The sequence below is a fragment of the Pseudophryne corroboree genome, chromosome 5 (assembly GCF_028390025.1).
Source record: "Pseudophryne corroboree isolate aPseCor3 chromosome 5, aPseCor3.hap2, whole genome shotgun sequence".
Lineage (NCBI taxonomy): Eukaryota > Metazoa > Chordata > Amphibia > Anura > Myobatrachidae > Pseudophryne > Pseudophryne corroboree.
The window spans coordinates 81,932,889-81,959,963 of record NC_086448.1 but is presented as its reverse complement, the minus strand read 5'-3'; the positions used below and the strand labels follow the sequence as shown (position 1 = coordinate 81,959,963).

Sequence of the window (27,075 nt, the reverse complement as noted above, 5' to 3'; positions counted from 1 at the left end):
GCCGCCCAAGAAGAGCCCACCTTCCTAGTGGAATGGGCCTTAACTGATTTTGGCAGCGGCAATCCATCCGCAGAATGAGCCTGCTGAATCGTGCTACAGATCCAGCGAGCAATAGTTTGCTTTGAAGCAGGAGCACCCAGCTTGTTGGAAGCATACAGGATAAACAAAGACTGTTTTTCTGACTCTAGCCGTTCTGGCTACATAAACCTTCAAAGCCCTGACCACATCAAGCAACTCAGAATCCTCCAAGTCAGTAGCAGCCACAGGCACCACAATAGGTTGGTTTATATGAAAGGATGAAACCACTTTCGGCAGAAATTGTGGACAGGTCCGCAATTCTGCTCTATCCGCATGGAAAACCAGATAGGGGCTTTTATGTGACAAAGCCGCCAACTCTGACACATGCCTAGCCGAAGCCAAGGCTAACAGCATGACCACCTTCCACGTGAGATATTTCAACTCCACCGTTTTGAGTGGCTCAAACCAGTGGGATTTCAGGAAACTCAACACCACGTTAAGATCCCAAGGTGCCACTGGAGGCACAAAAGGGAGCTGAATATGCAGCACTCCCTTTACAAACGTCTGAACTTCAGGTAGAGAAGCCAATTTCTTTTGAAAGAAAATGGATAGGGCCGAAATCTGGACCTTAATGGAACCCAATTTTAGGCCCAAATTCACTCCTGACTGTAGGAAGTGAAGGAAACGGCCCAGCTGGAATTCCTCCGTAGGGGCATTCCCGGCCTCACACCAAGCAACATATTTTGGCCATATACGGTGATAATGTTGAGCTGTCACGTCCTTCCTAGCCTTTATCAGCGTAGTAATGACCTCATCCGGAATGCCCTTCTCTGCTAGGATCCGGCGTTCAACCGCCATGCCGTCAAACGCAGCCGCGGTAAGTCTTGGAACAGACAGGGCCCCTGTTGCAACAAGTCCTGTCTTAGAGGAAGAGGCCACGGGTCCTCTGTGAGCATTTCCTGCAGATCTGGATGCCAAGTCCTTCGTGGCCAAACTGGAACAATGAGTATTGTTCTCACTCCTCTTTTTCTTATTATCCTCAGCACCTTGGGTATGAGAGGAAGAGGAGGAAATACATAGACCGACTGGAACACCCACGGTCTCACCAGGGCGTCTACAGCTATCGCCTGAGGGTCTCTTGACCTGGCGCAATACCTCTGTAGTTTTTTGTTGAGGCGGGATGCCATCATGTCCACCTGTGGCAGTACCCACCGACTTGCAATCTATGCGAAGACTTCCTGATGAAGCCCCCACTCTCCCGGGTGGAGGTCGTGTCTGCTGAGGAAGTCTGCTTCCCAGTTGTCCACTCCCATTTTCAGCCCAGCGAAAAATTCTGGTGGCTTCCGCCATCGCCACCCTGCTCCTTGTGCCGCCTTGTCGGTTTAGATGAGCCACTGCGGTGGTGTTGTCTGACTTAATCAGAACCGGTTGGTCGCGAAGCAGGTCTCCACTTGACGTAGGGCGTTGTATATGGCCCTTAGTTCCAGGATGTTGATGTGAAGGCAAGTCGCCTGACTTGACCACAGACCTTGGAAATTTCTTCCCTGTGTGACTGCTCCCCACCCTCGGAGGCTTGCATCCGTGGTCACCAGGACCCAGTCCTGAATGCCGAATCTGCGGCCCTCGAGAAGGTGAGCACTCTGCAGCCACCACAGGAGAGACACCCTGGCCCTGGGGATAGGGTGATTAACCGATGCATCTGAAGATGTGATCCGGACCACTTGTACAGTAAGTCCCATTGAAAGGTCCTTGCATGGAACCTGCCGAAGGGAATGGCCTCGTATGATGCCACCATTTTTCTCAGGACTCGAGTGCAGTGATGCACTGACACCTGTTTTGGTTTTAATAGGTTCCTGACCAGTGTCATGAGTTCCTGAGCTTTCTCTATCGGGAGATAAACCCTTTTCTGGTCTGTGTCTAGAATCATGCCTAGGAAAGGCAGACGAGTCGCAGGAACTGCGACTTTGGAATATTTAGAATCCAGCCGTGTTGCCGTTACACTTCCAGAGAAAGTGCTACGCTGATCAGCAACTGCTCTCTTGATCTCGCTTTTATGAGGAGATCGTCCAAGTATGGGATAATTGTGACCCCTTGCTTCCGCAGGAGCACCATCATTTCCGCCATTACCTTGGTAAATATTCTCGGAGCTGTGGAGAGACCAAACGGCAACGTCTGAAATTGGTAATGACAATCCTGTACGACAAATCTGAGGTACGCCTGATGAGGTGGATAAATGGGGACATGAAGGTACGCATCCTTTATGTCCAGAGACACCATAAAATCCCCCCCTTCCAGGCTTGCAATGACCGCTCTCAGCGATTCCATCTTGAACTTGAAACCTCTCAGGTACATGTTCAGGGATTTTAAATTCAATATGGGTGTGACCGAACCGTCCGGTTTTCGGGACTACAAACATGGTCGAATAATAACCCCTTCCTTGTTGAAGGAGGGGAACCTTGACCACCACCTGTTGAAGATACAATTTCTGAATTGCAGTTAACACTATTTCCCTCTCGTGGGGGGAAACTGGCAGGGACGATTTGAGGTATCGGTGAGGGGGCATCTCTTCGAATTCCAGCTTGTATCCCTGAGACACAATATCTATTGCCCAGGGATCCAACTGGGAGTGAACCCACCTGTGGCTGAAATTTCGAAGACGTGCCCCCACCGGGCCTAGCTCCGCCTGTGGAGCCCCAGCGGTCTGTGGTGGATTTAGTGGAAGCCGGGGAGGACTTCTGTTCCTGGGAACTAGCTGTGTTGTGCAGCTTCTTTCCTCTGCCCCTGCCTCTGGCAAGAAAGGACGCATTTGATAATACGGTGCTCTCTTAGGCTGTGAGGAAACATATGGCAAAACATTTTACTTTCCAGCCGTAGCTGTGGAGACCAGGTCCGAGAGACCCTCCCCAAATAATTCCTCACCCTTGTAAGGTAAAACCTCCATATGCCTTTTTGAGTCGGCATCACCTGTCCATTGCCGAGTCCACAGGACCCTTCTGGCAGAAATCGACATAGCATTTATTCTAGAACCCAGTAGACTAATGTCTCTTTGAGCATCTCTCATATATAGGACAGCGTCTTTAATATGCCCCAAGATCAACAATATAGTATCCTTGTCTAAGGTATCAATTTCCTCAGATAAGGTATCCGTCCATGCTGCTACAGCACTACACAACCAGGCCGACGCGATTGCCGGCCTCAGTAAGGTACCTGAATGTGTATAAATGGACTTCAGGGTAACCTCCTGTTTGCGATCCGCAGCATCTTTGAGGGTAGCCGTATCCTGTGATGGCAGGGCTACCTTCTTGGATAAGCGTGTTAAAGCTTTGTCTACCCTAGGGGAGGATTCCCAGCGTAACTTGTCCGTTGGCGGGAAAGGATACGCGATAAGAATCCTTTTGGAGATCTGCAGTTTTCTATCTGGAGATTCCCAAGCCTTTTCACATAACTCATTTAGCTCGTGTGAGGGGGGAAAGGTTACCTCCGGCTTCTTTTCCCCATACATATGTACCCTCTTGTCAGGGACTGGGGTTTCCTCTGTGATGTGCAACACATCCTTAATTGCTATAATCATATAACGGATGGATTTAGCTAATTTAGGCTGTAACTTTGCATCATCGTAACCAACACTGGAGTCAGAATCCTTGTCGGTATCTGTGTCAACAATTTGGGATAGTGGGCGCTTCTGAGACCCTGACGACCTCTGCGATATAGGATCAGGCATGGGCTTAGACCCTGACTGTCCTGAGGCTACAGCTTTTTATAACCTTTTATGCAAGGAATTAACATTATCATTTAAAACCTTCCACATATCCATCCAATCAGGTGTCGGCGCCGTCGGCGGAGACACCACATTCATTTGCTCCCGCTCTGCTTCCACATAGCCTTCCTCGTCAAACATGTCGACACAAGCGTACCGACACACCACACACACAGGGAATGCCCTTTTCGAAGACAGTTCCCCCACAAGGCCCTTTGGAGAGACAGAGAGAGAGTATGCCAGCACACACCCCAGCGCTATATAACCCAGGAATAACACAGTAACTTAATGTTAACCCAGTAGCTGCTGTTTTTATTGATTATGTGCCCCCCCTCTCTTTTTACCCTCTTCTACCGTGTATCTGCAGGGGAGAGCCTGGGGAGCTTCCTCTCAGCTAAGCTGTGGAGAAAAAATGGCGCTGGTGAGTGCTGAGGAAGAAGCCCCGCCCCTCGACGGCGGGCTTCTGTCCCGCTTAAAATAAGAATTTACTCACCGGTAATTCTATTTCTCGTAGTCCGTAGTGGATGCTGGGACTCCGTAATGACCATGGGGAATAGCGGCTCCGCAGGAGACTGGGCACAACTAAAAGAAAGCTTTAGACTACTGGTGTGCACTAGCTCCTCCCACTATGACCCTCCTCCAGACTTCAGTTAGGATACTGTGCCCGGAAGAGCTGACACAATAAGGAAGGATTTTGAATCCCGGGTAAGACTCATACCAGCCACACCAATCACACCGTATAACTCGTGATACAATACCCAGTTAACAGTATGATAACAACTGAGCCTCTCAACAGATGGCTCAACAATAACCCTTTAGTTAAACAATAACTATATACAAGTATTGCAGACAATCCGCACTTGGGATGGGCGCCCAGCATCCACTACGGACTACGAGAAATAGAATTACCGGTGAGTAAATTCTTATTTTCTCTGACGTCCTAAGTGGATGCTGGGACTCCGTAAGGACCATGGGGATTATACCAAAGCTCCCAAACGGGCGGGAGAGTGCGGATGACTCTGCAGCACCGAATGGGCAAACTCAAGGTCCTCCTCAGCCAGGGTGTCAAACTTGTAGAATTTAGCAAATGTGTTTGACCCCGACCAAGTAGCTGCTCGGCAAAGTTGTAGAGCCGAGACCCCTCGGGCAGCCGCCCAAGAAGAGCCCACCTTCCTCGTGGAATGGGCTTTTACTGATTTAGGATGCGGCAGTCCAGCCGCAGAATGTGCAAGCTGAATCGTACTACAGATCCAGCGAGCAATAGTCTGCTTTGAAGCAGGTGCACCCAACTTGTTGGGCGCATACAGGATAAATAGCGAGTCAGTCTTTCTGACTCCAGCTGTCCTGGAAACATAAATTTTCAGGGCCCTGACTACGTCCAACAACTTGGAAGCCTCCAAGTCTTTAGTAGCCGCAGGCACCACGATAGGTTGGTTCAGATGAAAGGCTGATACCACCTTAGGGAGAAATTGGGGACGAGTCCTCAATTCTGCCCTATCCATATGGAAAATCAGATAAGGTCTTTTACATGACATAGCCGCCAATTCTGATACACGCCTGGCCGAAGCCAAGGCCAACAACATGACCACTTTCCACGTGAGATATTTCAATTCCACAGTCTTAAGTGGCTCAAACCAATGTGACTTTAGGAAATCCAACACCACGTTGAGATCCCAAGGTGCCACTGGAGGCACAAAAGGGGGCTGAATATGCAGCACTCCCTTAACAAAAGTTTGAACTTCAGGTAGTGAAGCCAGTTCTCTCTGGAAGAAAATCGATAGAGCCGAAATCTGGACCTTAATGGAACCCAATTTTAGGCCCATAGTCACCCCTGACTGTAGAAAGTGCAGGAAACGGCCCAGCTGAAATTCTTCCGTTGGGGCCTTCCTGGCCTCACACCACGCAACATATTTTCGCCATATGCGGTGATAATGGTTTGCAGTTACTTCTTTCCTAGCTTTAATCAGCGTAGGAATGACTTCCTCCGGAATGCCCTTTTCCTTCAGGATCCGGTGTTCAACCACCATGCCGTTAAACGCAGCCGCGGTAAGTCTTGGAACAGACAGGGCCCCTGCTGCAGCAGGTCCTGTCTGAGCGGCAGAGGCCATGGGTCCTCTGAGATAATTTCTTGAAGTTCCGGGTACCAAGCTCTTCTTGGCCAATCCGGAACAATGAGTATAGTTCTTACTCCTCTTCTCCTTATTATCCTCAGTACCTTTGGTATGAGAGGAAGAGGAGGGAACACATAAACCGACCGGTACACCCACGGTGTCACAAGAGCGTCCACATATATCGCCTGCGGGTCTCTTGACCTGGCGCAATACTTTTCTAGCTTTTTGTTTAGGCGGGACGCCATCATGTCCACCTGTGGCCTTTCCCAACGGTTTACAATCAGTTGGAAGACTACTGGATGAAGTCCCCACTCTCCCGGGTGGAGGTCGTGCCTGCTGAGGAAGTCTGCTTCCCAGTTGTCCACTCCCGGAATGAACACTGCTGACAGTGCTAACACGTGATTTTCCGCCCATCGGAGAATCCTTGTGGCTACTGCCATCGCCGTCCTGCTTCTCGTGCCGCCCTGTCGGTTTACATGGGCGACCGCCGTGATGTTGTCTGACTGGATCAGTACCGGCTGGTTTTGAAGCAGGGGTTTTGCCTGAGTTAGGGCATTGTAAATGGCCCTCAGTTCCAGAATATTTATGTGCAGGGAAGTCTCCTGACTTGACCATAGTCCTTGGAAGTTTCTTCCCTGTGTGACTGCCCCCCAGCCTCGAAGGCTGGCATCCGTGGTCACCAGGACCCAGTCCTGTATGCCGAATCTGCGGCCCTCTTGAAGATGAGCACTCTGCAGCCACCACAGCAGAGACACCCTTGGTCCTTGGAGACAGGGTTATCAGCCGATGCATCTGAAGATGCGATCCGGACCACTTGTCCAACAGGTCCCACTGAAAGGTTCTTGCATGGAACCTGCCGAATGGAATTGCTTCGTAGGAAGCTACAATCTTTCCTAGGATCTGCGTGCAGTGATGCACCGACACCTGTTTTGGTTTTAGGAGGCCTCTGACTAGAGATGACAGCTCCTTGGCCTTCTCCTCCGGGAGAAACACTTTTTTCTGTTCTGTGTCCAGAACCATCCCCAGGAACAGTAGACGTGTCGTAGGGACCAGCTGTGACTTTGGAATATTTAGAATCCAGCCGTGCTGTTGTAGCACCTCCCAAGATAGTGCTACCCCGACCAACAACTGCTCCCTGGACCTCGCCTTTATCAGGAGATCGTCCAAGTACGGGATAATTAAAACTCCCTTCTTTCGAAGGAGTATCATCATTTCGGCCATTACCTTGGTAAAGACCCTCGGAGCCGTGGATAGACCGAACGGCAACGTCTGGAATTGGTAATGACAATCCTGTACCACAAATATGAGGTACTCCTGGTGAGGATGGTAAATGGGGACATGCAGGTAAGCATCCTTGATGTCCAGTGATACCATGTAATCCCCCTCGTCCAGGCTTGCAATAACCGCCCTGAGCGATTCCATCTTGAACTTGAATTTTTTTATATATGTGTTCAAGGATTTCAAATTTAAAATGGGTCTCACCGAACCGTCCGGTTTCGGTACCACAAACATTGTGGAATAGTAACCCCGTCCTTGTTGAAGTAGGGGCACCTTTACTATCACCTGTTGTGAATACAGCTTGTGAATTGCCTGTAACACTGCCTCCCTGCCTGAGGGAGTGGTTGGTAAGGCAGATTTGAGGAAACGGCGGGGGGGAGACGTCTCGAATTCCAGCTTGTACCCCTGAGATACTACTTGAAAGATCCAGGGATCCACCCGTGAGCGAGCCCACTGATTGCTGAAATATTTGAGACGGGCCCCCACCGTACCTGGCTCCGCCTGTGGAGCCCCAGCGTCATGCTGTGGACTTAGAAGAAGCGGGGGAGGACTTTTGCTCCTGGGAACTGGCTGTATGCTGCAGCTTTTTCCCTCTACCTCTGCCTCTGGGCAGAAAGGACGCGCCCCTAACCCGCTTGCCCCTATTGGGCAAAAAGGACTGTACCTGATAATACGGTGCTTTCTTTGGCTGTGAGGGAACATGGGGTAAAAATGTAGACTTCCCAGCTGTTGCTGTGGAAACTAGGTCCGAGAGACCATCCCCGAACAACTCCTCACCCTTATAAGGCAGAACTTCCATGTGCCTTTTAGAATCTGCATCTCCTGTCCACTGCCGAGCCCATAACCCTCTCCTGGCAGAAATGGACAATGCACTTATTTTAGATGCCAGCCGGCAAATATCCCTCTGTGCATCCCTCATGTATAAAAGTGCGTCTTTAATATGCTCTACGGTTAGCAATATAGTGTCCCTGTGTAGGGTATCAATACTTTCCGACAGGGAATCTGACCACGCAGCTGCAGCCCTGCACATCCATGCTGAAGCAATAGCTGGTCTCAGTATAACACCTGTGTGTGTGTATATAGACTTCAGGATAGCCTCCTGCTTTCTATCAGCAGATTCCTTTAGGGCGGCCGTATCCGGAGACGGTAGTTCCACCTTCTTTGACAAGCGTGTGAGCGCTTTATCCACCCTAGGGGATGTTTTCCAACGTGACCTTTCCTCTGGCGGGAAAGGGTACGCCATTAGTAACCTCTTAGAAATTACCAGTTTCTTATCAGGGGAAGCCCACGCTTCTTCACACACTTCATTTAACTCTTCAGATGGAGGAAAAGCTACTGGTAGTTTTTTCTCTCCAAACATAATACCCTTTTTTGTGGTACCGGGGGTAACATCAGAAATGTGCAACACATTTTTCATTGCCTCAATCATGTAACGTGTGGCTCTACTGGAAGTTACATTAGTCTCATCGTCGTCGACACTGGAGTCAGTATCCGTGTCGACATCTGTGTCTGCCATCTGAGGTAGCGGGCGTTTTAGAGCCCCTGATGGCTTTTGAGACGCCTGGGCAGGCACAGGCTGAGAAGCCGGCTGTCCCACATTTGGTATGTCGTCAAACCTTTTATGCAAGGAGTCGACACTGTCGCGTAATTCCTTCCACAGCACCATCCACTCAGGTGTCGACCCCGCAGGGGGTGACATCACATTTATCGGCATCTGCTCCGCCTCCACATAAGCCTCCTCATCAAACATGTCGACACAGTCGTACCGACACACCGCATACACACAGGGAATGCTCTGACAGAGGACAGGACCCCACAAAGCCCTTTGGGGAGACAGAGAGAGAGTATGCCAGCACACACCAGAGCGCTATATAACACAGGGATCCCACTATAAATGAGTGTTTTTTCCCTTATAGCTGCTTATATTATATATACTGCGCCTAAATTTAGTGCCCCCCCTCTCTTTTTTACCCTTATGCAGCTTGACACTGCAGGGGAGAGCCAGGGAGCGTCCTTCCAGCGGAGCTGTGAGGGAAAAATGGCGCCAGTGTGCTGAGGGAGATGGCCCCGCCCCTTTTCCGGCGGACTTCTCCCGCTTTTTCTGGAATTCTGGCAGGGGTATTTTTACACCTATATAGCCTTCCTGACTATATATGGTGTAGATTTGCCAGCCAAGGTGTCTTATATTGCCCTCAGGGCGCCCCCCCCCTAGCGCCCTGCACCCATCAGTGACCGGAGTGTGAGGTGTGCATGAGGAGCAATGGCGCACAGCTGCAGTGCTGTGCGCTACCTTGTTGAAGACAGAAGTCTTCTGCCGCCGATTTTCCGGAACACTTCTTGCTTCTGGCTCTGTAAGGGGGCCGGCGGCGCGGCTCCGGGAACGAACACCAAGGTCGGGTCCTGCTGTCGATCCCTCTGGAGCTAATGGTGTCCAGTAGCCTAAGAAACCCAAACTACCACCAGTTAGGTAGGTTCGCTTCTTCTCCCCTTAGACCCTCGCTGCAGTGAGTCTGTTGCCAGCAGATCTCACTGTAAAATAAAAAACCTAAAATATACTTTCTTTCTAGGAGCTCAGGAGAGCCCCTAGTGTGCATCCAGCTCAGCCGGGCACATGATTCTAACTAAAGTCTGGAGGAGGGTCATAGTGGGAGGAGCCAGTGCACACCAGTAGTCTAAAGCTTTCTTTTAGTTGTGCCCAGTCTCCTGCGGAGCCGCTATTCCCCATGGTCCTTACGGAGTCCCAGCATCCACTTAGGACGTCAGAGAAATATGCATTTTCTTGGCGGGGGCTCATGCATATATACAGTGCCCAACTGTATATATGTGTACTTTTGCCAAAAAGAGGTTCCAAATGCTGCCCAGGGCGCCCCCCCCTGCGCCCTGCACCCTTACAGTGACCGGAGTATGTGAGGTGTGTGGGAGCAATGGCGCACAGCTGCAGTGCTGTGCGTTACCTCAGTGAAGAACGGAGTCTTCTGCCGCCGATTTCGAAGTTTTCTTGCTTCTCATACTCACCCGGCTTCTGTCTTCCGGCTCTGCAAAGGGGGACGGCGGCGCAGCTCTGGGATCGGACGGTGAGGGTGAGATCCTGCGTACGATCCATCTGGAGTTAGTGGTGTCCAGTAGCCTAAGAAGCAGGACCTAGCTTCAGAGAGTAGGGCTGCTTCTCTCCCCTCAGTCCCACGATGCAGGGAGTCTGTTGCCAGCAGAGCTCCCTGAAAATAAAAAACCTAACAAAATACTTTCTCTCAGCAAACTCAGGAGAGCTCACTGAAAAGCACCCAGCTCGCTCTGGCACAGTATCAAACTGAGGTCTGGAGGAGGGGCATAGAGGGGGGAGCCAGAGCACACCAGATCCTAAATTCTTTCTTAAAGTGCCCATGTCTCCTGCGGAGCCCGTCTATCCCCATGGTCCTTACGGAGTCCCCAGCATCCACTAGGACGTTAGAGAAATATATATTACGAAAGCTCTCTGGGTCCTTCCTAGGGTCACTCTCTCCCCTTTATGGCTACCCAGGCCGGATTTACTAGCAAGAGGGTCAGTTTCTATTTCTTTCCCCCTTTGTCGTCACCCTCAGCCCTCCGCTGGCGGCGGGAAGGGACTAGAGACAATCTGAGCGGGCGGTGAGGTGGACGCACTTCCCAAGCACCCCGTAGTGATGTTGTGACAGGCGTGCTGTGTCTCCCTACGCTTCTGGCGGGAGAGGGCAAGAGACCATTTCAGCGTGCGGCGGGAGGTCAGCGCGCTTTCCGCTGTATGTGAGGATGCCGCCGCTGAGAGCCGCAATGTGTCTCCGTCAGCCCTCCGCTGGCGACGGGAGTGGGTGAGAGAGCATTTCAACGTGCGGCGAGAGGTCAGTGCGCTTCCCCACTGTATGTGAGGATGCCGCCACTGACAGCCGCGATGTGTCTCCCTTCGATGTAGAGGAAGGGGGGGGCGCGGGAGCTGACATTCAGAGTGGAAGCCGGCCAGTTTGAGCCCACGCTGTGTATATTAAAGAAGGGGGAGCGGCGGGGGAGCGGCGCTGCGCTGCTAGCATGCCAGGACTTAAGTTACAGGAAGCCTGGAGGCAGCAGCGTGCACACTGGCCAGATAATAATAATAATAACTCTAATAATATTCTTAACCCTCATGTGGGAATTGGAAGGAGTCTGCTAATAGCCTCTGCCCTTCTAGCTAAGGCCCATATTAACCACCAGTACTCACTGCCCTGGAAATGCTGACTCTGTGCTCCGGATTTTCCATAGAGAGATGCAGATCCCTTTATCTGGGATCATTGTCTCTCTAATCCAAAGGCTTTTGTCCCCCTTTTCATTAGGTTGACGCAGCCTGAGTTTTCTGTAATGGAGCAGGAGCTCCCTTCAGTGCCTGTTACCTCCTAGGCACAATTTTTCAAACTGAGGGATGAGGGATGTGAAGGGGGAGGAACCGGCTGTGCAGACAATGCTAATTTTAGATTGTGCCACACCTCCGGTTGCAAGCTTCACACCCCTACTGTATAAGACTCCAGTGTCCCCTAGTGGATGAAAGAGAAAATAAATTAAGAGGGAAGTCCAGGAGCAAAGCTTTCTGTCCCTCCTGGAGAAGGTCATGTTGGAAGGTATGGTCTGACGCCTGTGTGGACAATACCCATGGCCCCGAAACAATCTCTGGATGGAACTTGGGCTTAGGAAGCTACATGTTTGGTCAGCCTGAGTACTGAACACACCGTCCGCAGATCCGATAGATCACTATCCACCACATATGGTGTTCTTCCCCAGCAGAATGTACAGCATCTCATGAGTACATAGCCAATACAAAGGATTTTCTTTCTTTGATAATTACTACAAAATAGCAATACATATCTTCATGCGAGAGAAAAGTACATGTAACAAACAAACCCACCTTTTCATAGGCATGTTCTAAAAATTCGATTGGACTCTTCCCGAAAGATATGGCATGTCCCAGAAAAGGAATAGACGATGAAATGTACGGAGGGTATTTCTGTGGAGTTAGAAAAATAAAACACTGTCAATTCTGTTGTTTCTTGCATAGCCACATTCATTCCCCCATTTCCCCAGATAAGTCTACGTCATACAGAAGCAGTGTGTATAAGATCAAGTACTTATTAGAAATAAAGTAACTTCCACATATATTCACCATAAACGAGTTCTACAAAGAATAAGTATCAAACAAAAATGTAAAATGTTAAAGCACTCGTGTCAGTTGGTAACAAATCCCAGTAATACAGACATTCTAAAGTTCTGACGTGGTACTTTGATTAGTATGCCTATTACATTTGCCTGGTTTGTAAGTAAGGTCACAGATAGATGGTCAGACAGTATAACGTTTAACTACCTGCTCTGTAGATCTTGAAAGCGGAGAGAGGGGATGTTACAATGAGAAACCGTCTCAAAGTATCCAATTATATCGTTCTTTGGTGACAAGGACATGTGTAACAATAGAAGGATAGGAAGCCCCGTTCTCCCCCTCATTCCTTCAAGTTACCAGCTTTGTGATATGTTGGGAAATCAGGTCTGCACTAAACTGAATCCAGGTGCAACATGATTTAATATGCCGGATAATTACACATCTGGTTTCACCGGTCTCTTCACACAATCTCCTCAAGACCTTGTAAGCACAATCGATTTAAGAAACTAGTGTGGGAGAAAGACAGGCGGCGGCGTGAACCAGGTGTCTCAAGCAGATGCCACCGGCTGGGGCGGCTTAGCTCCTGTCTGCGTGTGTGAAATCAAAGTCATCCATAATGACTGCAAATTAAATCTCCTTTCGCCCTTTTTTTTATAAAAACTGGTCATATTTGTTGAGATCCATTCAACCAGTTGGGTCTTTTCTGACCAATTTGATCTGACACTGCAGCCTGGTCAGGCGTTATTTCAAACCAGGTTGGATGAAGGACAATATGGGGACATTCAAGACCTGGTCATCTGGTGATCGAGACGGCAATTTAGACTTGTTCTTTTTACGTGAACTAGTGTCTAGGAGGATTTGTAACCAATCCTGACCTCATGTGGACTATGCATAGAATGTAGGTATATATAGGTATTATTACCCGCCTGCAAATAATAGTCAGTTATCTCACCATTGCAAACTTACCACGTTATCAGTGTCGACGGACTGCAGGTGCTTGAAGGCCTGTTTGGACAGGTAGGCCAAAGCAAGGAGAAAGGCGCAGGGAAGTAGCACCATAGAGGCTATACTGCCCCCTACTGCCTCATCCAGCAGGGCGCCCCCTGCCTGCCACAGACTCAACATGCTCACCTAGGAAATAAAGAATGCACACTTACAGTATATAGAATATACACACACACAGAGAGCTAATTTCTGACCGTATCAACAGTGGGGGTTATTAAGTACGGACGGCAGAATCTAAAAAGCAGAATCTGCAATCTGTTCTTTTGCATGCTGGGGGACGCCCAGCGCGCAGAATGGCCTGCTCAGCAGCTGTGTCTGCAATTTAATTGCGGTCGCGTTGCAACAACTGTGGACAACCTCCTGCAGCCGCAGCTAGGCTACGTATGCAGGAGGTCAGCTGTCATATTTCTCATCGAAGGGGCTGCGTGACATGTCACGCAGCTGCACAGAAACTGCCACCGCCCCCGTTTTCCCTGCGCCACCCCGCAATGCTCCGTCGCTGCCCTCCGCGAATGCCTCTGCCTGTCAATCAGACAGAGGCGTTGGCGGCCAATGCGATCAGATCGCATTCGGCGGCCGCACATGACGGGACCTGCCACCAGGGTTACTGCGGTCATATCACATTGATGACCCCCAGTATGCGGTACCGAAACCATTTTATTATTTTGCATCATTGTTGATTCTAAGAACCAGTTCTGGATACAGAAAGAAAATAGAGAAATCTTAATATAAAAACTATCTAGGTAAGTGGTACTCGACATGCAGCCATCCAGCTTCTGTGGAACTGCACATCCCAGCATGCCCTGCCACAGTTCTGATATTCGGGCAAGCTAAACCATACTGGGATGTGTAGTTCCACAACAGCTGGAGAACCGCATATGAAATCTCCCTGATATAAAGCTTTGAAGAGTATTGAAGGGATCCATATGGTATCACGCTGCACGGGATGCCGAATGTCACCATACCGACATCAGCATCCCGAGCAGTGGAATGCCGGCAGGGGGCGAGCGCAACGAAGCCCCTTGCGGTCTATTCTCCCTCTATGGGTGTCGTGGTCACCCATAAAGCGGGAATCACCTACCCCGCCAGTGTATCGGTGGCAGTATGGTAACCCAGTTGTGATCCCGGCGTCAGTATTATGAGAGCCGGGAATGACGACCAGCGGCATGCTGACCGCACACCATATTGAATGAAGCGCCTATAATTATCTAATATTATACAATATTAGAGCAGGCAGAAATACAAAGAATGACACTATCCATTTATAATGGGGGGTTTTCTTCCCCTGACCTTGTGCTGGCTACCTACCCTTGTGGAGTATAGCGGGCGTACGTAATAGGGCCCGAGTTTGCCGGAGGTTAGGGAATGCCGGCCGATCTCGGCCGTCTTTTTTTTTTTTTTAAAGGGGCATGGTTTAAAATAAAAGTGTCAGAGATCGGACCCTATTACATATGTCCCCTAATGTGTAGATAGATAAATAGATAGATACCATGCAGTATGACCCGGCACTCCTTACGCTCCCCAGCGTTGTAGGATACTTGCCCCGTTCCTTCACCTCCTGGATACAATCCCCTATACAGCAGCAGCAATGAGGGCGGCACTGGGAGACGTAGCAAGTCAGTTGAAGAAAAAAGTGCTTTAATGAATCTACGTTTCGGGGACACAGCCTCTTCGTCAGGATACAGTATTAGACAATATTCAGTGTTTAAATACCTGTGCATAAAGAGGTTTCTCACCGGCGGCGCGACGGCTGATGGCGGTGAGAAACCTCTTTATGCACAGGTATTTCAACACTGAATATTGTCTAATACTGTATCCTGACGAAGGGGCTGTGTCCCCGAAACGTAGATTAATTAAAGCACTTTTTTCTTGAACTGACTTGCTACGTCTCCCAGTGCCGCCCTCATTGCTGCTGCTGCTAGATAGATATAGATAGATAGATAGATAGATAGATAGATAGATAGATAGATAGATAGATAGATAGATAGATAGATTACATACATTTGTAGCAGGTACCTGGGGTAATTTATTAGACTGCAGAGACTTGTTCCATTAGATAAGTTGTTACAGGTTATTAGTATAAGGAGAGATACTGTACATGCTACAATTTGTATACTCTACTTTGATCTCTACTATGAAACTGTAATGCAAATAGGGACAAAGAGGCATGTGTAATACATGCAGGCCATACAAATGTTCTGCCCCTGTGTGTGATGTGTCTATACTAGGCTATATAATCTGTGCATTATATATTATTATTTATTACCAGTTATTTACACACACACACACACACACACACACACACACACACACTCTCTCTCTCTCTCTCTCTCTCTCTCTCTCTCTCTCTCTCTCTCTCTCTCTCTCTCTCTCGATAGATAGATAGAAGCATTGCATTACATACCTGTAGATGCTGGGGGATGTGTTGCTGCTGCAGTGAGTGTGAGTGTGTCTGGGGTATCTGTCACGGTAGATGCTATCTGTCACCTTCCCCTCTGACCACTTTTGCAGGCAGAAAGAGGAGAGGGGCGGGAGTGGGCGGGGCTCAGGGACCAGACTCTGTCAGCTAGATCCCGCCCCCTGACAGGCTGCGGCCCCCGGTGTTACGGAGCTTGAGGCGACCGGCAGAAGTCAGCGTTGTACCGGGCGGGACGCGGCGCGGTTACCCCTCTGCTGCGCCCGCACAGAGCTCTCTGTATTGGGGGGAACAGTTCAGCGCTGCTATTGCTGGGCGGGGCCAGTGTGGGCAGGGGGCGGGGCTATGCGCCGGCCGCTGTATGCTGTTTCCTGACGCTGCGCGCTGATTGGCTGCAGCCTGCTGAAGCGATGTCTGCCTATGTAACGTCACCGGCGGCTGCTCTAATCGCTGAGGCGCTGCCAGTCCGGGCGGACCTCGGAAGCCCAACATCGGATGATTGCTGGGATTCCACCATCGAAACTTTCGATGGGATGGTAGATTAAAGAGTTGGCATAAAATCGACAACATCGATTGTTTGAAGACATAGGTAATTCGATGTCCATTCTTTATCAACACTTCGACAACAGCCCGGGACGGGAGGGAGAGTAGGACGCTGGTGGTGTCATTGTATACTGTACCAGTGCCGCCTCCCCAGTTCGTGCAGCGTTGTGTCCTGTGCATGGCTCCCAGGCTGGAGAACCAGTGACAGAGTGACTCCGCATCACTTTACACTACACTGATAGTGATACCTGCATACAGCCTATGCAGCTGGCATCACGACTGCTGTTCCCAGCATGCTGTTACTTTACATAATGACTACACAGCGCCTTGACTCCTATTGGAGAAAGAGTGCTATATAAATAATATTATTATTATTATAAGCTACACAAATACGGGGCCTAATTCTGCACTGGGGCAGGGACTGATGTGAATGGGCAAATATTCTCTAAATCGCTGCGGAATATGTGTGCGCTATCTAAATAACTGGTAATAAATTATGAGTTATGCACAATGCTGGTGATTTACCATGGTAGCGTCTAGATTCTCTTTGTGCAGAGGACCTTTCCCATAACCCCCTGGGTCCATGTCACAATCTATTTGGAATAGAAAAGTGTGGCGAGCGAAGCTGAGCGGAGCGAGACATCGAGCCCGATGTGTGGCGAGCGTCCAATGCTGCATAGAAAAAAAAATACCCCAAACGAACGGAGAACGAGTAAAACATTTAGGAGTTGTAAGGGCGGAAGTGGTCTCCTGCCCACTCGTTTTGTCACATCCACGTCCTTTACACGAAGTCAACATAGACACAACCGATTTACCATGCACCAAAAATACAGGTCTAATGCAAGTACCTGCCTATATCAACGCCGTCCCTGGCCCTCCATCCGCTAGAGCAGCTGTCACCACCATCAGTGGCAGTGGGTCCAGTTGCACAATTATGCTGTGGGCCCTCCCTACTGGGAGAGGCCATAGGTGACTGGGGAGAAGTATTAGATGATAGGATAGGCTGTGTGTGACTGGGGAGAGGCCATGGGTGACTGTGGGAGAGGTAGTCGGTGACTGGGGAGAGGCCATGGGTGACTGGGAGAGGCAGTTGCTGAATAGGGAGAGGCCATGGGTGACAGTGGGAGAGGCAGTGGGTGACTGGAACCAGGCAGTGGGTGACTGGGGCGAGGTAGTGAGTGACTGTGGGAGAGGCAGTGGGTGACTGGGGAGAGGCCATGGGTGACAGTGGGAGAAGCAGTGGGTAACAGCAGACGAGGCAGTGGGTGACTGGGGTGAGGTAGTGGGTGACCAGGAAGAGGCCTTGGATGACAGCAGGATTAGCATCCATATGTAGGTCTCCCAATTACGTAGCATATATGTCCAAAACTCTGCGTACCAAGCAATGGTCCTCCAGCTGCTGGTCCTTTCAGTTTGCAGCTAAGGAGGAAAAGTCCAATAGAAGGCATTAACTTGTTTCCCAAATGGTTTTACAGATGTCCACACTCCCAGCAGCACATTGGTACAGAGTTTCACCATAGCAAAGGGGAACCAATTATTGCCCACCCATTTGCTGGCTGCAGGGACTGACGTCACACCTGGGTGGGCAAATTCAAATGCCCACCCAGCTGTAATGCAAGGACCGACGTATTGAGTTACCCATTGTTAAGTTGTATGATTTACGCATTCAGCCGCTAAGTCAGCGTGACGGCAGGTCAGGGGACATGTGGCTCCAGTGTGAACCCAGCTTTACTCAGCAGATCATTTTTTTTAGCTGTTGCCAGAACTTTCTCCCCCCCCCCCATGTCTCTCTGTCTGTCCTTTCTTTATTCCCACTAGTGCAGTGGTTCTCAAACTGTGTGTCGTGACACTCTGGGGTGCCTTAGGACACTTGCAGGGGTGCCCTGGTTTGGTGGTCCATGACCAATTAAAATGATTTATGGTCAATGTAATAGGCAAAAACATTGCTTTTGGCTTCAAATCATAAAATATGTGGACACACAGAAGCGAATCTTGTCCCTCACCACATAGCAGAACCTAAGGATAACATTTAAACACAATTTACTTAATTTAATATTTATTTCTAAATTTCTCAATAAGAAACTTTTGTCCTAGGGGTGCTGTGAAATAAATTCTGATGCTTTAGGGCGCCGTGATTCAAATAAGTTTGAGAACCACTGCACTAGTGTCTCCTTTTTCTTCTTTAATTATGTAAATTAATCACAATTTTCTACAATTTACCCCTTGAAAATATCTTTCCCCTGTATTTCCTCACATCACACTTTTCCACATGATCCCTACTGCCACCTCTGCCCTATTCTCCTATTACCTTCCTCCTCTTCTGAGTAAGCTGGTGGCCAATCAGAAGCGATGTAGAAAAACCTCAGGATGGCAGGTAAGAACAATCCTCTGATTTTAATATATTTGACCTTTTTCTGGCCACACCCTGCGGGTATAACGCTTCCTGCTTCGCCTCTTTACTGAGGTAAAGCAGGAAGCAGCAGCGCCAAGATGTATTAACATCTCAAATGCCAAGCGGGTCTCACTCCCCCCTCCAGCGATTGCTGGCAGTGCTCCACAGCGCATCAGCCTAATCCTCATGCACTGTGTCTCTCCCTCGACCAGCTCCAGTGCGCACGTGCAAGATCTCGCTACTCTCGCAAGGTCTCACATGCAGCCCGGAGCCGGCAGCCAGGGACCTGGCTGTGGTGTATGGGCAGTAACACCTGCAGCTGTTAAAATGATAGCTGCCTCATTGCTTATGGGAATGTCCCACAAGCCAGTGTTTTTGGTTAACAATACGACAGTTTACAGTGGATCACTTGGTGAATTTTCTCTCATTGACACCAGAATGGGCTATACTCGGCTTCTTGCCAAACACTCCAAAAATTTCAATAGGATGTAAAAAGTTCCTATTGTTTATCTCCTCGATAGCCAAAAAATGCATATTACAACAATGGATTTCTTCCACACCCCCATCACTTAACATGTTTAAGGAAATATTATTTCAAATGTTTAAACTTGAATGGACTGAAACTACGCTTCATAAGGATTCCCAAACTGAACAATTTTTTTCAATATGGGAAAGTTACATAGACACCTTACCCATAGATACCAGACAGCAAATACATAAATGTTTCCGTATGACCCTCTGGTATGAAATTAGAATATTCATACAAGATCCTCCTATCTCTCTAAATTAGAACCTGGAGGCTGACTTGGACATACATGGCTTTCACTCTTTTTCTCTCCCTTCCTTTCCCTCTCCCTGAAGGGTTAAACATGCTATATGAATTGTTATGTGTTTGAATAGACACGTACGCACTCTCTACAAGATGCCTTTGTCTGTTCATATAATATAAGGCTTGTGTGTGTCTTATCTTCAAGGACAATTACATACTAGATCAAAACTGTTACTTCTGTGTGTTACTAAAATATCCCGCATGTAATGTCGTATGCTACTTCTATTTATCCAATCATATGCTTGCACATATTGTATACACCCATGTTTCTCTTCTATATAGTACGCTGTAATTTATTAAATAAACAGAGTGATTCTTAACTACATGGTGTCGTGTATTATCTGTAACGTTAAGGATTGCTCTCACTGACGTCAGTGGCCATCACATCGAGGTAATCAAAGAGAGGTAGGGATCCTTTCAACTGGGGGCTCTATGTCCGGAATTCAGTGATCGTCCCTGAATGGTAAGAATAGAGAATTTATTGTCTATCTTTGCCATACAGGATTGCGGTCATACACTGAAGCTGAATCCGTGTCAGTGTTCCGGGAACACGTGACAAGGTAATATTTAAGTCCGGGACTTAATATTACGAAGTTTTATGTAAAAAACATAAAACAGGTATCAGGGATACCATAGAATCTTTAATGTCTGGGACTTAAAGATACGTCTGAGAAAGGACCAGGAGTCCAAGCGCAATTCTCCAAAGACGTTAGTATCTGGGATACTTAAAAAAAAATATATAGACCTGGGGTCTATACATAACGTAGATTATACCTCGATCTGATCGTCTATATATATATTCTTGTATGTTGTAGTGAGATAAGTTCTTATATTTGGTTCAGACGGCTGGTAAGTTTTCGTCTGCCAGATATCTTTACTCAAAACTCTTTTCTTGCTTCCTGTTTAAAACGCTGTATTTTTCTGACATCTTGTACGAATGGTAAGCGTACCCGTCAAAAGATTTCATGTTCTCATTATACAGATAATATTGTGATATTGTCAATGACTAATTAACTGGTGTTAGCTAATGCATGCATAGAAAGTTTTTAAATTGCATTTTTTGTTGTGAAATTGCATAGAACGTATTTTTGTTGTGAAATTGCATAGAATGTTTTTTTTGTAAACTGCATTTTTGTTGTGATATTGCATAGACAGTTGTTATAAGTTGTTGTAGAAATTGCGTAGAAAGCTGGTGTAGATTGTATTCTTTACTATGGGAGGGGGTCAGAGTAAGACAGTCATTTATCCTCCACCTTTACCAGGAGAGACATGTAAGGAGTATGTAGCCCGTAACTCCACCACAGATTATTATCTAGTTAACCCTTGGGTAGATAACTTAGCGGGGTGGACAGAGAAAGTTGGCAGCCCCAGCCCATTCCCCCGTGATGGTATTAATTATCCATTTTATATGGACATGATCAAAGGGCTTTGTCTGGGAGACAAGGAAGCCTGGCCGTGGTATGATCATGACCCACAATGGGACATGACATATATGCGCGCTGGAGGAGAGCAATGGCTCACGATAGCACCTCATTGGTATGACAAAAATATCAAGCAGAAACAGCGTAGAATAAAATCTGTAACTTCCCGACTACACAAAGCTGAGGAATTTAGAAGCAACAAGTTTCTGAAAAACTCTTCTCCTCCGCCCTACAGTCCCCTATACCCCTCCTTAAAAGACACAGATTTTTTAGCTGCAGTTGCTTTGTCACGCATGCCGATGCAAAGGGGAGGGGGAGGAGGGGAAGGGGAAGGAGAAGGAGGCTCAGTTGCTTTGTCACGAATGCCGATGCAAAGGGGAGGGGGAGGAGGGGAAGGGGAAGGAGAAGGAGGCTCAGGAGGAATAGCCCCCCCTGACAGTACCCTCCACATAGACGTAACCACCCCCGCCCCTAGTGCCCCTACTCCTAACAGACAAACCGTCTCCCGCCGCAACGCTGACTTAACTATTGCTACTGACAACCCTCTCACCCCCTCCACAACGCGATCCGGCACTGGTTTCCTCGGTGTTGCCACCCACCTGCCCTTCATGACAGTAGGGGATCAGTTGTTAAAGAAACCCATTGAAATAGAGGATTTAGACAGAATTGTTAAGAACTGTCCCAAACCCACTGTTGCACCTGACGGCTGCATAGCTTACTTGAAAAAGGCTTGCACAGGACGCAGCTATACTCAAGAAGATATGAAGCTGATCATAGATGGGGTTATAGACCATTACAACGGGTGGGATTGGAAAAAGATTCCCACCATAAACACTCCTACCACCCTTAACGATGCCGTTCGCTACCCTCTCAATACTGGGGACGGTGTAACGGAGATGTGGAAGGAAATTGAGACCCATATGAAAGAGATTTTTAAAACCCGGGCTTCTCTTCCCATTGCCGTAGCATGTAAACAAAAGCCCACTGAAACTGTCACTGAGTTCTGGAAGAGGTTTAAAAAGTGTTGGTCTGAAGATGCAGGTCTCACTCTTGTAGATACAGACCATTTACTAATTTCTACCTTTGTAAATAACTTGTTGCCATCTGTTATGGTCCCAGTTAAGCAAGGTGTTTCTTCCTGGACCTCTGATAATATTAAGGAATTTGAAAAGCACTTATATGAAAAGGAAGCTGCAGGATGCTTTGATGTTAAAAAAACCCTTGCAGAATGCCCCAACTCATAATTACCAAAATCAGAGAGGTCGGGGAGATAGACGCCAGCAGCACTCCACTGGCCCACCCCGTAATCCAGCCCGATATCAAAACCCACAAGCCAGGCCACCCCACCCCCCTGACTCTGCCAGCAGGAAACAAACCTCCTGCTTCAACTGTGGAAGGGACGATCACTGGGCAAGGGATTGCCCTTGTCCCTCACAAAACCACCGACAGCCCCAAGCTCCGGCTCCCTCCCGGGATCATCCCCGACAGTCACACAACAACCCCTTTCAGGATCATGTCCGATTCCGAGTTGACTGGCAGGACCCCTCCCACTGACGGGGCCCGGAGGAGGGTATCCCAGCCTTTGCCCAGCTCACCAGACACTGGAAGGACCCACCGCTACTAACCTTGATTATAGGAAAGAGAGCAATCCCTTTCCTGGTAGATAGCGGGGCAACTACTAGTGTTTTGTGTGTCGACCTGTACGATGGTCATTTGGTAAAGACTGCTCCTTCAATGGGAATCAATGGGATACCCACAGATGCTTACCTGACAGATGCCCTTAGTGTCAGAACCACGGGAGGCACATATATGGGTAAACACAATTTCACTGTAATACCTGAATGTCCAATTAATCTTCTGGGAAGGGATCTTCTTAGCAGGCTCGAAATCTCCATTCTCCCTTCACCCACTGGCAGTGGCCTGGAGGTTGAGTCCCCACACCTACCGGTGTGGGAAGCAACAGACATTACACCTGATTTTGACAAAGTAAACCCTGCTCTATGGTCGGAGGGTCCCTATGACACTGGCCTCATTCCTTGCACACCATATAGAGCAACCCTGAAACCTGACACACAACCTGTCTATCAAAAGCAATACCCCTTGTCACAAGAGAAGGTTGAAGGTCTTAGACCAATGATACAACAGTTTCTCCAACAAGGCATTCTCAGACACGTAATTTCACCTTACTGCACACCAGTCAACCCAGTTGCTAAGTCAGATGGCAGTGTAAGGTTTGTACAAGACCTTAGGGCAATTAACCAACTCATTGTGCCTATAGCACCCATTGTATCTGACATTAACTCACTCATTTCAGCTATCCCTGCAGATGCTGCATTTTTTTCGGTAATTGATTTAAAAAATGCATTTTTTAGCATTCCAGTGGATGCACAGACACAGTTTTTGAGGGCAAGCAACTCACCTGGTGTCGTTTACCCCAGGGCTTCATTGACGCACCTGTTGTGTATAGCATTGTACTCCAGGCCACATTGGGGCCCTGGCACCCTCACCATGGTTCAGTCCTGCTACAGTATGCAGATGATCTGCTGCTCTGTAGTCAAACTGAGGAGGCCTGCCGGGAGGATGGTATATCACTGTTAAACTGGCTCTGTGAATGTGGACACAAGGTGTCCAAAACAAAAATGCAATGGTGTAAGAAGCATGTGGATTACTTGGGTTTTGTGCTCACTCAGGGGGAAAGGAAAGTCAGTCCACAGCGCATTCAGTCTGTATTGGGCCTGGTCACCCCAACTACCCAGAGGGAACTGCTGTCTTTTCTGGGTATGGTAAATTACTGCAGACAGTGGATATCTGATTGTTCCTATTATGATAACATTTTGAGACAAGCCACACTGAAAGACAAACCTAATATTGTACAATGGTCACAAGAAATGTTAACTGCATATGAAAGCTTAAAGTGTATGTTAATGAAAAGTCCGGCACTTGGCCTCCCCAACTATGTACTACCTTTTCATTTGTTTGCAAGGGACAATTGTAAAACCATGGCGGGGGTGCTCACACAGTTTCATGGAGGAAAGTTGCGCCCAGTGGCATTTTTTTCCAAAGTAATGCCTGTCACAGTGCAAGGTATGCCTGCTTGCCTCAGGGCACTTGCAGCCTGTGCAATGGTAACTGAAATGGCCACCACACTCACCCTAGGCCACACAACAATACTTCACACCACTCATGATGTTCTAACCATTTTAAAAGGGTTACACACACAACACATGTCAGCTCAGCGCCTCAGTGGATATGAGGTTCTCCTTTTAAACAACCCCTCCCTCACCATTAAGTATGCCACCAACTCTTCAGGTCCTGCACCCATTCTCAACGCTCTACTGGGGCTCAAAGGTCCTGAAGACCACCCTCCTGAACCCCATGACTGCTCAGCTTCCATTGAGTCAGAAACATCCCCCAGACTGGACATGTCCCCTGTCCCTGTCCCCGACGCGGATGTCATTTTTGTAGATGGTTCCTGTAGCAGACCCAATGACACCACGTACCAAGCGGGTTATGCTATTGTCACTCTCCCTGACATTATTCTGGAAGCACAGCCCATTCCTTACCAGTCAGCACAGGCTGCAGAGCTCATTGCTCTCACAAGGGCTTGTCACCTTTACCAGAATAAACCAGTCACCATCTACACTGACTCCAAATACGCGTACGGCGTCGTGCATGACCATGGGGTCATTTGGCGACGCCGTGGTTTCCTTGGAGCTGATGGAAAAGGCATATCACATGCCCAACTCATCTCTGACCTTCTGCATGCCATAACCCTGCCCTCTGACATTGCAATCCTCCATTGCAGGGCACACACGGGGGGGAAGGATGCAGTCTCCCTTGGAAATGCTCTTGCTGACTCTGCTGCCAAACATGCGGCCTCACAGCCCATCACTCAGGCCCACATGTCCATCATGACCCCCCCAGCTCTCGACAACCACTACCTGATCACCCAGTTACAGGCCTCAGCCTCCAAAGCCGACCTAGCTGACTGGACTTACCCAGTTTTGCAGAAGAATCCTAAAACAGGATTAATCTGCAAAGAGGGGAAACCTTGTATACCCCAGTCCAGTGCACCCTTGTTTATTGCCCAGTGCACCCTTGTTTATTGCCCACTACCATGGCATAGGACACCACAGTAAGGCAACAACTACCTTACTCTTACGTAATGATTTCTATGTCACGGATGCCAAGTCATTAGTAGATCAGTATGTCAGTAGATGCATCACTTGTCTGCGAAACAACCCCAACAACCCTGACAAGGCAAAACATCAGCATCTTGAATACCCCACCACACCCTTTACACACCTGCAAATTGACTTCACCCATATCCCAGGTACTGGTAAACAGGAGTATGCCCTGGTCATTGTAGACATGTTCTCTCGATGGCCAGAGGTATTCCCCACTAAATCTGAGGATGCAAAGACAGTTGCTAGGATCCTAACTCAGGAAATCATCCCCAGATGGGGGTGCCCATTGCAAATCAATAGTGATAAAGGCTCCGCCTTTACAGCAAAAATTACACAGGCTCTGGTAAAGACCCTGCAGGTGGAATGGAAATTCCACATCCCGTATCACCCGCAGAGTTCAGGGGTCGTAGAACGCATGAATAGGACCCTCAAAGACAAGCTTAGGAAGGCCACAGGGGGTACCTTCCATAAATGGAAGAAGGTCCTTCCTATTATCCTAGCAGAGATCAGAATGACCCCACAAAAGACTCTGGGTTACTCCCCATTTGAAATACTAATGGGTAGGCCTTTTCCTACACCCTGGGCTAAGAAACCACTAGTAATACAGGAAGGAGATCTAGAACTCATCAGAGAAGAGTATGTCAGGTCCCTGATAATAAAACTGAATGAAATTGAACATGAGGTTGTTTGTAAAAACCCTTTGAATCCACAGGAACCTACACACCCCTTTAAAGTCGGAGACAGAGTCGTGGTGAAGGTGCTCCCCAGGAACAAGAGCCCAGGAGACTTCACCTATGGTCCAGAGACAGAGGTCGTAGCAGTTACCCGAACAGCAGTCCTGACAGAGGAAAGTCCTACCTGGATCCATGCATCCCGAGTAAAAAAGGTTCCTAGACCAGACCTAGAGAGGGAAGCAAGTGATTCCAGTGAGGTACGAACCGGGGCAGACAGCCCTGACCTCCCACCTAGCGAAGACAGAAGAACAGAAAACGATGAAGAACCTGCCCCCTATCTCTATCCTGGGGACTATCTCGATAGCCCTACTGGCCCTCATTCACCTCACAATATGTGAAGTCAGCATCACACAAACAGATGGGGTCCCCACCTTGTGGTACAATTCCTCTAACACACACGTAGCCACATATATCCTTGACTATTTTATATTCCCCAAAATTGCTGATGACAAATATTATATACAACAAAGGAGGAAATCAGGAATGTCTGAGACAGTATATATTTGTGTTACTGACGAATGGTACTATGACATTAGATATTATGGATCTAATTGTAATTCCTGGGAAGCTGTGGGGTGGAATACAGGAACAGATTGGGGATATCGCCCATCAGCTGCCAGAAACAGATATGGTCAACATCTGAACCTACTTCAAAGATTGTCTATTCATAAAATGGAAGAGGGCCCAGACTCATATCGGTTCAGGCTAAACATAGTGCATCCCAGCAACCGGGATAATGCAACTTATGTAGTTGGTATATGGTGGCAAGCAGGGTACTATAGTGCAAGACAAAGGTTTTATTTATGGGATATGTACAAAAACCCAAAATACCAGCCTAAAATTGCTCCCCAAAACAAACCTTTAAAGCCCCATATTGCCACTTCTAAAGATATGGTGGCTATTACTAACCCTACCTTTGAAGACACCCTAGCTATTGAAACTGGTTTCTCTGACATTAATTTTTGGTTGGAATGGATGAAGTATAGTGCTAACAAACACAATAAAAGCAACTGTTATGTCTGTGGCAAATCTAGGCCCCACCTAGGTACAGTGCCCCTTAATATACCCCTAGAACAGGAAAATTGTTTTTTCAGCCTTTTTAATGACACCAAAACAAATGACAGTCAGTGCGAAATGTGGAAAAGGGAATATCCCATATTGTCAAAAAATCCCAACCCAGGAAATACCATAACCATATATCCTGGAAACTATACCTGTTATACATCTAACATCACCCCAGGGAGAAATTTAAA

At 48.2% G+C, this 27,075-nt stretch overlaps 1 protein-coding gene across 1 annotated transcript in view; it reads right to left on the bottom strand.

Moving 5' to 3' along the window:
• LOC134928800 (lanosterol 14-alpha demethylase) overlaps nt 1-16,054 on the bottom strand; it is a 38,869-nt gene extending 22,815 nt beyond the window's left edge. Inside the window, exons 1-3 of the mRNA XM_063924791.1 lie at nt 15,705-16,054; nt 13,262-13,426; nt 12,050-12,148 (exon numbers count right to left, since the gene is read on the bottom strand). Of these exons, the coding sequence (XP_063780861.1) occupies nt 12,050-12,148; nt 13,262-13,420 (258 nt within the window). The 5' untranslated portion in view covers nt 13,421-13,426; nt 15,705-16,054. The remainder of the gene's footprint in view (nt 1-12,049; nt 12,149-13,261; nt 13,427-15,704) is intronic.
• Between the last annotated feature and the right edge of the window lie 11,021 nt (nt 16,055-27,075).